The sequence below is a fragment of the Somniosus microcephalus genome, chromosome 1 (assembly GCF_052327205.1).
Source record: "Somniosus microcephalus isolate GS21.2 chromosome 1, FLI_Smic_1.0, whole genome shotgun sequence".
Classification (NCBI taxonomy): domain Eukaryota; kingdom Metazoa; phylum Chordata; class Chondrichthyes; order Squaliformes; family Somniosidae; genus Somniosus; species Somniosus microcephalus.
Genome location: NC_140987.1, coordinates 230005609 through 230019682, shown reverse-complemented (window position 1 = coordinate 230019682; position 14074 = coordinate 230005609). Strand labels below are relative to the sequence as shown.

The following is a 14074-nucleotide window of genomic DNA, read 5'->3' as shown; positions in this document are numbered from 1 at the left end:
ATGTAAATGTGTCATATTCTGCAAAATAATTTTGGATATCAAAGTCTACCCTCAGTAGATGGAGCTAATACAATCGCATTGTGTTTTTGAATCTAAACCATGGAACATAAATGCAGTCAGTAGAATGCTGTAGACATAGTATAGAGTTTCGCTGGGTATAAAGTGAATTAATGATCCATGGCTAAGCATAGCCATATTTTTACATTACATAAAATTGTCAAGCTTCAAAGTAGGAATGCTGTTCTGACCAGTCCCTATATACCAAATGTAGTTCAATAAAGGTGCACCTTTATGAAAAAGTGCTTGCAATCCTGTTTTTTAGTCTAGAGAACCAAGTATTGTTTTCTTCATAAATGAGGATGTTATGATGAACTTCACTGCAAATGATATCATTGTGTAAGATGTTTGCAAACAAATGAAAAAAGGTTTGTCGAACAATTTAATCGTTAAGGCGTGCTTATGTACTTTTCCTGTTTGTTCTAGAGTGTCGAACTTGCTTGTGGAGCACAATACAGTGGGTCTCAGTGCCTACCAATCTGTGGGAGAATGGCTGGAATCCCTTAAGATGGGTCGGTACACAGAAAATTTCAATGAAAGTGGATACACCTCGTTGGATATTGTGACTAAAATAACTTTAGAGTGAGTAATTTCCCTTTCACTGTTGCTGTTTGTGCTGCTTGAAAGGGAAACTGTTGGCAAGAGGAGGTATTCACAGCTCACTACTTGTTCTACCTGACTGTCAGTGAGTTGCAACAAACTTTGTAAAAGGAAGATCCATTGAATGAGGAGTCATTGTTCCTTTCTGTGCTCCTATCTGATCAGTGCTCTGTGTCTTGTGCCATGAACGCACTGCAACGTGACAGTGACAATATTCCTCATGCTTACCTGCATTGATTTCTATAACACAATTCCTTTAACACAATGGGGTCAGTAGCCAAGTGCCTCCGACTGGCATTATTTTATTATCAACAAACTCTGTAAAAGGAAGATTATTTTATCATCAGCATTTTAAATGGCTAACGTTCAAATAAAACCCATTGGAAAATCTACACTACTGACTCAAATATTTTCATTCCTGCCCATCAGAACAATCAGTTCTGTAGGCTTTAGGAAGATACATACTTTCATTTTAGCAGTGTGATACTGTCACTACACAGGTCTTCACAGACCTTCACTACCTCGAGCCTAAAGTACTAATGCTCCAATGCAATGGTGCTCTGGGTCTGGCTAAATATCTTATAGAATTTACAAATTATCTTGTAGGATCCTGCAATCTAGGAATACTCACTAGCTTTTTGTCATGGCCCACATATGGATTGACTAACTTATTATCTACATTCACAAACTACCTCATGTCCCACAGGGAAAGGCGAGAGACAATTTGCACATGGGCTGTGCATGAAAAAGCTAGTGAGTATTGCTGGATTGCAGTATCCTATAAGGCAATTTGTAAATTCTTTCAGATATTTAGCCAGGGCCAGACTACCATTGTATTGGAGCATTAGTACTTTAGGCTCAAGGTTGTGAGGGTCTGTGAAGTGACTGTACCACACTGCTATCACTTCGCTGCTGTCATTTGTCCCCTTTGCCCTTGATGGTACTGTTCAGTTTATAGAATTCACTGAGTATAAATTCTGTGAATGTGTAAATTAATCTTGAAAGCTATAAAAAAAATGTAGTACTTTATTTGTCAAAGGATTTAGTTGCTGTGATTCCTGTTTCTGGATTGTTTGTTTTGCACTACAGTGGAAAAATATGCTGAGTGAATCAATTTTATTCCCTTGTGTATTTGTGTCAGATTTGCCCACTTCTCAGTTTTTGTCTTCTGTTTTCTTGCCCTCTTGTCGACTCGCCAGCTGTCTTGTAGGGAAAGTGGGACGATTCACTCCTTTATAGCTCGTGCATCATTATGTCTGTTTGCACCAATGCATCTGTGTCCACTCATTTATCATTTCGAATCAATTTAATTGTATGGTTTTAATTTTCCAGCAACTTAACCTGTTCACATGAATTATGATTGTCCTCTTTGAGATCAATTCAATTTTAAATCTCCAATTGTGACAAAATTTGGCTGGACCTTCCTCTGCTATCCTAACCAATATCGGCAGAAACAGTGGGTACATGGGACAGTGAGGCCTGCTGCTGTCTCCCCACCCCGACCTTGATTTCCCTACCCCCACCTCCGTGTGACCGTCGCAGGCTGACCCTAACATCACTTGTCACATGTAAATGCTGGTGGGGGTGGGTGTAAGGGGGGGGGCTTCTTTTAACTGGTTTATGGTAATTCACCTGGCCAGCAGCCTTTTGCTGCAGCACTCTAAACCAAATTACAAACAGTGGTTTCGAATCGCTACCCCTCCTTCAGTTCTGAGTGGAGGAACTTATAATTAATGATATTAAAACGGAACAAGTGGTTTGGATGAGAGAAAAATCAAGTTTTATTACCTAAATAAACTACAATCAAAAGAATAAACTATGCCACACGAACACAGTAATTACAGTAAAACTATATAACAGGGGGTTGCAGACGGCGAAAACGAGGGATGAAATGGCTCCAATGTTACTTAAACAATCTTAGCAATTACCCTCAAATCACCACCCCCTAACTCCTGCTAGGTTGCCTTGCCGAGGAGTCAGAACACCCTGCTCACCTGTGGTCCAGCGAAGTAAAGAGAGAGCGAGATAGCTTCTCAGCAGCTATCTTTATACCTGGTGAGCCCCCTGCCGTTCTGCCCTGCAAGGGCTGTGTGCAAAATTCCCCGCCCAAAGGGTCCAATACCCAAGAGAAAGCTGTGATTGGCTAACTCAGAGTGGTTAGACTGGGTTAATGTGTCTTCCAGAGCTCCCTGGGCTGAAACAAAAGGGAAATACAACTGCTCTATTGTCCAGAATGCTAGGTGATTTAGACCCGTTCAATTCTTAAATGGATCCCATTCAAGATACAAAAGTCTCTTCTGCAGTTTAGATGTATCCACTCGATATACAAACAAATGCTAATAGCATTCAATTGCTTTGTAAACAAAGCATTGTCCTTTGTCTCCATTGAACCTTACTTCCAGACACAGAAAGCTGCTTTCCAAGCCCCTTTGTCTTCGGCCATGTGGTGTGACAGCCATTTTTATCCCTGGAAATTTAAAAGCACAACGCCCAGGGATTCTTCAATCAAAAAAATTAATCTTCAGAACTGTAAATTATTGCAAATTCTTACATGGGGTGGGGGGGGAACAAAGCACAGTCTCCCATCCCATTTAACCCCCCCCCACCCTTCGCCACTGTTACTGCTTCTCCCCAGGACCCCCTTGTTGAACTTGGCGATAAGCCTGGGATAGCAGTGAGATCATCCCGATGTGCACAATTGTTGCTGGGGCACAGGAGGGAGGTTTGCCATGTACTTAAAGAAGGAAAAGAAGGACCATCAGCTTCAGTTGAACTTTCTAACAAGTTGACAATTAAAATTACAATTTTTGAAAAGCAAGCTAGCTGGCTGTCATTAACTGCGCTCAGACATATTTACCAAAGAGATGATGGGTTAGATACTTTACTATTGTACCACAACGACTCTTGGACATCCTCAACTGTCATGCTTAATGCTCTATGCATTTATATATAGCTCCATCATTGTTTTCATTATACATTTTCGATGGTGACAGGAAAGCCTTTGCTGAAAAATTGCTGCATTGTATTCCCACAGAGATTTGAAGAGAATCGGTGTGGGTCTTGCTGGCCACCAAAAGAAGATCATGAACAGTATTCAGGAGCTGCGAGTCCAGTTTATGAATGGCATGATGCCTATATGACTCAATCCCAATCGCTTGAGCTGTCACTAGCCATTCAGCACTTTTATTTTTCCTGATTAGGGACTTATATTTATTCCTGCGTGCAAAAGGGGAGGGAGGGGGGAATGCAAATCTGGAACAACAGAATGCAATTAATGCTCACCTTACTGTTCCAGTATTCGAATTCAGCAAATCCCTAAACCTTGAAATCATCATCACTGGAAAACAGAGAGCGATGCATTGAAGAAAAGTTCAATAAGGGGTACAGTTCATCCATTTACTTTCACATCGAGCAGCACTGAATACCTTGGCACACATGTTCCTCTGTAAGGTGGCAATGGCACCTTTAATAGTTTTCCTGCATTACAAGACTCTAATTCTCTTTTGAGAGTATCTGACTTTCTAGACAGTTTCAATTGATCAAAAAATGGCCGTAGATGCATAATAGTTTACGTAAGTTTCCTGTATCAAGTCTTAATGACCGACAGTTGTGTATTGAAGAGCAATATTATTAAGTTTACTACTTAGTAGTAAGTTGTTTTGTAAATTATAAGTGCAGTTATAACATGCTGTATTTAATAAGTTATAGAACGTAGTGTATAAAGTCTTTGCTTGACTCAGTCTTGATCAGTATGTATTTATTGATTAAAAATGTTAGCGCATAATGAAACACGTTATTTGAAGACGTACATATTTACTTTGCTCTTGCTATATTTGAATATTCATCTGTATATACTGTACAGTTTGCTACTGCAGGGTACAGAATTTTCTCTGTGTAACAAAGCTAACTGTATGATTTGACTAAAATGAGTGACACTTCCTTAAACTTTGATTTGAGGACCTTGCTTTTTGTTCTGATCAGTGTGTGATGCTGAGAGATGTTTTGCAAAATTACTGTTTAAGCTGTGATGGTGAGGGACTGCACTGTTGAGAGATAATGGGTCATAATTTTGCTGCAGCAGGGGATCTAATGGTGTCCGCTGTTAGTTAGGCTTGCCCTTGCATGTTTAGGTTTTTTAATTTTTTGCGTGGCAAGTTGCTGAAAATGCAAGCTGATAATGGTGCAGCGAGGGAAACAGGGCATCTGGGACCTGAGTGAACAGGGAAAGCAACTGTGTATCCCCTTAACCAATTAGACTAAAGGATTGTGAAATTAGCAGCACAAGGACTGAGAAGGAAGTATAAATTAGAGTGGGTGACTTCAATGTCAAATCAGGTAGAGAAAGAGAAATAAAAGGAGGGAATGAAAGATTGGATTAAGAGAGAGAGAGAAAAAAGAGACGGAAAGGAAAAGTAATTTTTTTTTTACATTTTTAAAATCTCCAACAATTAAAACCTAAAAGAATGAGACTCCACACTTGTAATAGTTAATTTTCAGTGCCAGAGAGGCTGTTTGGCAGTAATTAACACATCAGTTTGTTAAAAGGGTACTTGGTCTTGAAATGAACAAGACTTAGCTATCTGTGGTGAATTTAGTTTGTATCTACCATGCAAATACAGCAACTTCATGCCATTCAATGCATTCCACTGATGATCCAGGCAGTGAGATGCCATTTCGCGAAGCTAACGGCAGAGTTGCGCAACACGGACAGCGACTTTTGGACATCCAAATTTAACTGCACATCTGCCCCTCGCGTGAAGTTGCTGTGCCATTTGTGTATAAATAACAATGAGAGTCATTAGCCTCGCTATTATTTTGACAGCAAATTCTGACCCAATCTAGTCTGCAAAGTACTCACTAAGATTCTTTTCATATATATTATAAAAGCTAAACAGACTTGTGTAGGCAATTGAATTAGTTATCACTTTCCAATCCTCTGCAAGATTAACACAATTAACTTTTACAATTATATTAGGAACAAAAGGGTAGTCAAGGGTAATGTGGTCCTTTTAAAAACAGACGTGGTAATATTGCGAATGAAAATAGGGAAATGGCTGCCTTGTGGAATAATTACTTTGTGTCAGTCTTCACAGTAGAGGAAGAGAATAATATACCTAAAATTCCAGCAAAACTAATAATGAATCGAGGACTGAAAATCACTAACGTTAATGAAAACAAGAAAACGGTATTAGAAAAAATAATGGCACTAAAGACAGACAAATCCCTAGGACCTGATGGTTTCCACCCCAGGATTTTAAAGGAAGCAGGTGAGGACATTACAGATGCTTTAGCCTTAATCCTGCAAAGCTTCAGGACTTGTCCCTTTAGGTTGAAAAATTGCAATTGTAACTATTATTAAGAAAGGTGAGAAAGAGAAACCAGGAAATTATAGATAAGTTAGTCTAACATCTGTTGTGGGGAAGTTATTGGAATCTATAATTAAGGACAGAGTGACTGAGCACGTAATTGAATTTTTAAGGTAATAACTAAAGTAGTAGACGGGAATGTCAATGGATGTAGGACTTTCAGATGGCATTGAATAAGTTTCCACATTAGAGACTTAGCTAAAACTAAAGCTCATGGAATTGAAGGCAAATTATTGACCTGGTTAGGAGATTGGTTAGCCAGTAGAAGATAGAGAGTAGGGATATTGGGTATGCACTCGAATTGAAAGAAAGTGACTTGTGGGGGTGGGGGGGGGGGTTTAACCCCAATGAACGGGTGGGTTGTAGTTGGATGGCAGGCTAAAGAGATAATAAACTGAATCCTGACCCCAACCCGTCCACTTCCGATTGCAACAGAGGCGGGACGGGGGGGGGAGGGGGGGGCGGGCAGCCAACCCGCTCCAAGGAGGCAGGTCATCTATTTAAATATTATAATGAGGCTTTGTGCCTCATGGTGATCCACCATTTCAAATTTAACTCTGGCTGATCAGGTTTCACAGGCCTCAGGGAACCCGCCAGCTAAAGGGAGGCAAGGACTGCTGGATCCAGGAGGTAAGTGCCTTTCCACTTACTTGCTTGATCCAGCATGCCTGCCTCGCCAACCACGCATGATCAGACACCCAACCCCCCCCCCCCCCGACCGATTCTTCCGATCTCCCCCTGAGGCCTCCGATCTCCCCCTGAGGCCTCCAATCTCCCCCTGAGGCCTCCGATCTCCCCCCCAAGGCCTCTGATCTGCCCCCAAGGCCTCTGCCCCCCACCCCCGAGGACTCCAAGCTGCCCCCGAGGCCTCCGACCACTACCATGCAGCCTCCAAGCCCCACTGCCTCCTCCCCACACCCCACAAAGCCTCCGATCTCTGATGCCCCCCTCCGGCCTTTTATCTGCAGCCCCTGGCCCCCGATCCCCCCTCCAACCCCCGAAGCCCCATCCGGCCTCTGATTTCCCTCTGCCCGGCCTTGTGACCTCTCTCCCCTCCGGTCCCGATCACCCTCCGGCTTAACCCAATCAGCCCCGATCCTCCTCCGGCTTCCCCACTCTGGGCCTGATCCTCCTCCTGCCCCGATCCTCTGGCCCTGATCCTCTGGCCCTGATCCTCCTCTGGCACTGATCCTCCTCTGGCACCGATCCTCCTCTGGCACCAATCCTCTGGGCCTGATCCTCCTCTGGCACCGATCTTCCGCTGGCCCGGATCCTCTGGCACCGATCCTCCTCTGGCACCGATCTTCTTCCGGCTCCAATCCTCTGGGCCTGATCCTCCTCCTGCCCCGATCCTCTGGGCCTGATCCTCTGGGCCTGATCCTCCTCTGGCACCGATCCTCCTCTGGCACCGATCCTCCTCCTACCCTGATCCTCTGGCACCGATCCTCCTCCTGTCCTGATCCTCTGGGCCTGATCCTCCTCTGGCACTGATCTTCTTCCGGCCCCGATCCTCCTCTGGCCTCCACCACCCCCCCCCCCCAATCCCTCCCTCTTTTCCTCCTTTCTGTGGCTGCAGGCCTACCCGCCCAACAGCCAGCTGGTCTCTCCATCTGGCTGGCTGCAGGCGGGAATCAGTGCTTTGAAATGTTAATCAGACTCTGCCGTTAAATTTGGCTGGGCCTGCGAGAAACCTGTTCTCCCGGGTTTCCCGACCGCTTTCCAGCAACCACCCCCCCGCCAATCCCCAACCCCCCACCCCGCTCCTTACCCACCTACAAATTAAAATTCCGGCCGTGGTGTCCCACAAGGATCTGTGCTGGGGCCTCAACTATTCGCTCTATTTATTAATAGATTAAGTGAAGCAATAGAGAGCCATATATCCAAGTTTGTCGATGACTCCAAGATTGGTGGCATAGTAAGTAGTGTAGATGGGAGCATAAAAATTGCAAAGAGATATTGATAGATTAAGTGAGTGGGCAAAACTGTGGCAGATGGATTTCATTGCAGGTAAGTGTGAGGCCATCCATTTTGGACCAAAAAAGGAAAGATCTGAGTTTTTTTAAATGGTGAACAACTAGGTACAGTGCAGGTCCAAAGAGATTTGTGGCCCATGTACACAGATCACTAAAATGTAGCAGTCAGGTACAAAAAATAATCAAAAAGGCTAATGGAATGTTAGCCTTTATAACTAGAGGGCTTAGAATATAAAGAGGAGGAAGTTTTGCTGCAGCTGTACAAAGCCCTGGTTAGACCACATTTGGAGTACAGGAAACTTTCTGGTATCCGGCACGGATGGGACCGATGTGTTGCCGGTTCATCAACAATTCCGGATAACCGAACGCTATAGTAAAAGATACGGAGCTCAGAGCTCCGTATAAAGCAACAAACCCACAGCTTCAAAACAATCGGCACAAGTTGCAAGCGCCTCTGTAGCTTAGCAATAGCTTCAGCTACACCCTTGCACAGCAACAAATCAATTTAAAAAAGTAACTAAAAGTAAAAAAAGTTACCTGAACCGACTCCTGAATTTTGCCGGTGGATAGAGCGTTCCGGTTATTTAGGGGCCGGTTAATCGAAAGTTTCCTGTACTGTGTACAGTTCTGGGCACCACACCTTAAAAAGGATATATTGGCCTGGAAGGAGTGCAGGGCAAATTCACCAGAATGTTACTAGGGCTCTGAGGGTTAGATTATGAGGAGAGATTACATAAACTAGCTTTTTATTCCCCAGAATATAAAAGGTTAAGTGGTGATTTGATTGAGGCTTTTAGGATTTTTAAAGGAATTGAAATGATAGAAAGAAACTTTTTCTGCTGGTGGGAGAGCCTAGGACAAGGGGACATAACCTTAAAATCAGAGCCAGGCCATTCAGGAGAGAAGTTAGGAAACACTTTTTCACACAAAGGGTGGTTGAAGTCTGGAAAACTCTCCCACAAAAAGCAGTAGATGCTAGCTCGATTAATAATTTTAAATCTGAAATCGATAGATTTTTGCTAGACAAGGGTATTAAGGGATATGGATCCAAAGCGGGTGGATGACGTTAAGATGCAGATCAGCCATGATCTCATTGAATGGTGGAACGGGCTTGAGGGGTTGAATGGCCTCCTCCTGTTCCTGTGTTCATACATCAGTACAGATGACAATCGAATCTTGCCATTTGCATAAAATATTGTCCAGAAGTTTGAAGTTGCAAATCAGATTAACTCATTCAATCAGTCTACACTGAAACAAGCCAGAGTCATTTAAACACTTAGGGGCTTATTAAGAACAAAAACCAAGATGTTAATTAATTCCAGACTGACTGTAAAAAGGCTAATAATCTAATTAAGGAAAGCTGAGGCGTCGTATCCATATTATTTTTCAACTAAAATTAATAAAAGGAAAACTCTGGCTCTCTCTATAAAATTAGTCTTTCTGTTTCTCACCGTACCTTGCAATGCCAAAATCTATATTCAGCATTGCACTGTATTTTATTGTGTTTATTAAAAAATATCATTTTTTTCTGCCAAACTTACACAGATCTGGAGGTAAGATTTAGGTCAAAAATAGGTAGAGACAGGTTTCAAAACAACTTAAACATGTGGAACAGTGTTTATTTCTCAGTGAAATACATCAAAGTAGGTCATATTTTTCAACCGAGAAATGAGTGATAGTCACTCTAAGTGGGGTCGCTTTTAACTTTGACGGCCGGCTGGTGGAGTGGGCCTGCAACCTGCTTGTTCCACCAGCGAAGAGGTCGGAGCTATTTTAAAGCCTCATTTAAATAGAACCGGACAACTGCGGGCACCAAATAGGTGTCCAGATACAACTCGCTGGATCTAGGTTGGTGCGATATTGGGCGCCCGAAGTTGGTACAGCAAGGTACGTCCGGGGTAGATTGCGGTCACGGTGGGGGATTCTGGGCCGACAGTGGCCCAGAGTATTTTTGTAGGGTCCAAAGGAGCTCTCCTGCTCCTCCTGACCCCACAAATATAATTTCAAACTTACCTTTCCAGAGCCTCTTAAGGCTCTATCAAGAGTGAAACCGGTCAGAGAGTGCACGGTGCATGTGCTGGTCGGTTCTACCCTAAAATGAGAAGCTTGGTCCTATGTAGGTCATAGGACCTCAATTTTCATGTTAAAAGGGGCCTTTTGTTTGACACAGGCAGGTGCTCATCCACTTAGCGGCAGACACCTGTAAAACCAACACCGTCTACCGACCCCATTTGAGCCAGTTACTACCCAAGTAATGACAATTTTGGCAAGTTAAAATTGATCCCCAAGTGAGTGAAATTTGGACAGGTCTAAATGCGTTTGCTGGCAAAAGTGCATAAACCCTTCGCTATATGGCCTCTGTGCTTCTCTTCCCATTATGCTACTGTGGCTCCAATAACATCACGGTGTTGAGCTCTGCATGATTTGAGCCAGATTTAAGCGGAGAAATCTGATAGAGACACTCAGGTTTGTGCTCCCACTTGCAATCCAGAGAGTACAAAATAACTTCAAACCTTCAAGCCAGATGTGTTTTCGCTGTTTCAGTGCCTGAAGTGAAAATTCTGTTGGAGCCTTTTATATTTATTTGAAGCCTCTATGCATGCTGGCCCTAAAATTTCGAGACAGGTGTCCAGCTCACGCGGAGTTTGTAGGGTCAGTAGGCGGGTAACTCATTAGCATGTGCCAGGCAGGCGCAAATGCCACTTAAAGCACATCTTTATCGCCCGCCTGCCCATGGGAGTGAAACCGGAATGACTGTGTGTCCACGTTGGGATTGGGGGGAGGGGGTGATGGGCAGGGTGTTACCCAAGGCTCCCTCCAACACTTCCACCTCTACAATGTGGCTGATCCAGGGATTTAAAAAAAAAACAAGATTTTCCTCTTGTGAGATTTAAGCCAGTCTGCTAGGCCCTGTCGGTGGGGCCCACATGCGCTCTTGTGGAGGCCGGCGCATCTCATCTTTATTGACGTAGTGGCTGCTACTGATTTTGGACAGTCGCAACCAAATTCCTAATGGGCCCATGACAATTTGGCAGGAATTGTCAGGCTGAAAGAGCCTACAAGAATGGGGATGGTGTGAAAGTTGAATAAAATCCACTGTTGCTTGAGGTTGGAGTGAAGGCAGATTGCTGGGTAGAGTAAATGAAGCTTTGCTCAGCATGTCACCATGCGATAACTAACCTAGGAGAGTATAAGCTTAATACTGGGTAACACAAGTTGAAAAAATGTTCCGTTTCCCAGCATTGACATCTGTCACCTTGACGCAAAAATAACTTTGCCCACCCTGTAAAATAAATTCACCCACCCCCAGTAAAAAGAAGCAAAATGGCAATGCAAGTGGGGAGCAGCTTTGTGAAATAATTAGAAAGATGTGGTAACTTTATTAGCAGAGAAAGAGAGAATATTGTGTCCCCCTTTAAATAAAATCTTGCACTGACTACACTCTAAACAAAATAACATGGGGGAGGGGATAGAAGCATTGAAAATAGCACGAGAGCAATTAATATGGGTGCTAGGACAATTAAAAACAGTTTAGTATCAAAGTGCTGAAGGAGCTGGTTAAGATAGATTGTTTGCCTCCACCACTTTGCGTGTAACTTTTATAAAGCTTATCTTGGTGAGTAGACAACTGCAATCAGACAAAGAAGTGCAGGACTATGGTGTGAAAATATCCTTTTAATGAGGAGCGTAAAGTGTGTGAACATTTGGAGTTTTCCTTTAAATCGTTGCAAGAATGTAGAACAATTGCCAATGCTATCATGATCATTTTGAATTGCGCTTGAAGTTCATGGCATTAAGTTAGTTAGAGGCGCATCGGGATTTATAAAGGAACATGAGATGCTTTTGTAGGTAATGTTTAAACTGGGACTGAACCTATGGGGAAAGAAACTCCATTTCTCACGTAGCAAAGCAACTTAGCGTAGAATCCTAGTGATCCAATCAGCAGCACTTGAAGCTCACATTTACTGTGTAACAAGCAAGCACATAATAATGCTATTAGGGCCGACATTTTGCTTTCAGTTGTTTATGACTAAATGAAACTTTAATAACAACCTTAGCGTGCTTTATTTATTTTAAGGAAAGTATCCCGACACTGTGTGTATTTTGTTTGTGTATATGTTTTTGTAGTGTAAGATACGAAATTTTATATTTTCATAAAAAAATAAATTTTTATATCAGCATTTTTTTTGTGAACCTCAATTTGTTTATCACTGCAAAACACAAGCAGCATAACATTTAAACATTTCGCAGGCCACACTGCACTTCATATCCCTGATTAAATTACCTAGAATTTTTTTTTCCATTATTTAAAATATAATCAGGGCCAACTTTGGGAAAATATTGCGATTCTTATGACAACTTTTGAGGGTAATTTTATGAGTCTGTGCAACCGGCTGGAAACCTTGCCCACTCATATCAGACACTCGGGTGCACAATTGCCCACATTGATCAGAAAATCATGTGTCACGTGTGCCCAAATTCCCAGTTTGTACCACTGGCAGGCGGCCACATCTAATTTTGTTGAAGAGAAATTATGATGTTTTATACTTCAGATAACATCCGCGCCAATAAATTAAGGTAAAAGTAATAGAAATAAATAGTTCTCCACATTTTCACAGCTAGTGGAGTTTATAAAACAATCATAATTTCACACCTCTCTAAAGAGGCATAGGTGGAAAAATTGAGTCACGCCCCCTTTGGGGCGCTAACTTCGCCGGGGCGCTACTTTTAGAGCCCCTAAAAAACTAGCGCCCCTGCGGCCGAAATTCATCGGTAGCGCCCCAAGAGGGAAGCGGGGTGCTACAGGAAGCACTCCACCTCCCTCTTGGGGCACTACAAGGGAATATCGCGGCACTATGCGCCGCAGTACTGCAGGCCTTCCTCCCCTTCTTAAAGGGGCGGGGCCTTGTGTAGCGCGACCTGAGGCCCAGCTGGGTCACCAGTGATCGGAGGGTCAGCAAAAGAGCCCGGCACTCAAGAGAAGTGCCGGGCTCACGGAGCGCAGCCGGCACTCCGCGGGGGGGCTGGTCAGGATGCCAGGGACGGCAATGGGGGCAGGTGCTGGCAGGCGGCCAGCAAAGAAAATGGCCGCCCGGTACTTCGGGGGGGAAAAATTCAGTTGCTTTGGGCCTCCCGTTAGTGCCCTAAGAGGGTGCTAATGGGGCGCAAAGCAACTAGCGCCCGGGCGCGGCATTGTTTGCGCCGCTCACAAAATTGACCAGACATTTTGCGGCAGCACAAAACACTACCACCACGATCTCCTGCACCCACAGATTGTGATGTCAGTCGAGTGTGCAATGCCCCGGTAGCGCCCCGGACCAGATATTGAGTGGCACCCCCTGCCTTACCACCTACTGCTAGCAACGATAGGTTGAGGTGAATGTTTTGCAGTCGGGAAGGGACTGGCAGAGCGCTAATTAAAGGCAACCACTTCCTGACTTTTTTTGTCGGCAACAGTTTTGCACCACGCATTCTGAGAGAGACAAAGAGACTTCTGGAGAGATTCAACGCTGTGTGAAGGAGTTTTGGGTTCATTTTGATTTGACCTTCCTTGCATCGATTTAGAAGAGACTATGAGGGCTGCACTCTGAGCTCTTTCCCTGGGCCTCTCCATTGTTCTTTCCAGCAAAATTGATGTACAGGTCTCTCCAGGCCGAGATTCAAGGCTGCAATGAGGAGGGTGTGGATGGAGAGCAAGATCAACCCTTCCCTTTAAGAACTGGCCGGTGCCGGTGTGTTCGTGTTCCATTGTTGACTGACATCACATGAGCTTCGCCTGTGCTCTGAGAGGTGTGTAGCGCCTGATTTAGCACTCCAATCACCTTCAGGGGCAATAGAAGCCAAGTTTGCAGTCGGAGGCGATAATTACCACCAGGCGCTAAAATTTGCGCTCAGCCGATAATTGCGGCCCAAATGGGGCAATACTGAATTTCCCACCCCTTTAATTAGCACCGCCCCAGCCGCAGGTAGGCCCCCCTGACCCCGTCAGACATAGTGTTCGGCGGTAATTCAGGGGGCGCTACCGAAGATTGCAGCTGGGGCATGAGCGGGTCGCTGCGCACAGTGATTATGTCATCA

General features: G+C 44.0%; 1 protein-coding gene across 1 annotated transcript in view; it reads left to right on the top strand.

Annotated features, from left to right (window-relative positions):
* Positions 1-4449, top strand: part of epha5 (EPH receptor A5) — a 496258-nt gene extending 491809 nt beyond the window's left edge. Inside the window, exons 16-17 of the mRNA XM_085991135.1 lie at positions 484-639; positions 3692-4449. Of these exons, the coding sequence (XP_085847261.1) occupies positions 484-639; positions 3692-3797 (262 nt within the window). The 3' untranslated portion in view covers positions 3798-4449. The remainder of the gene's footprint in view (positions 1-483; positions 640-3691) is intronic.
* The last annotated feature ends 9625 nt before the right edge of the window (positions 4450-14074 follow it).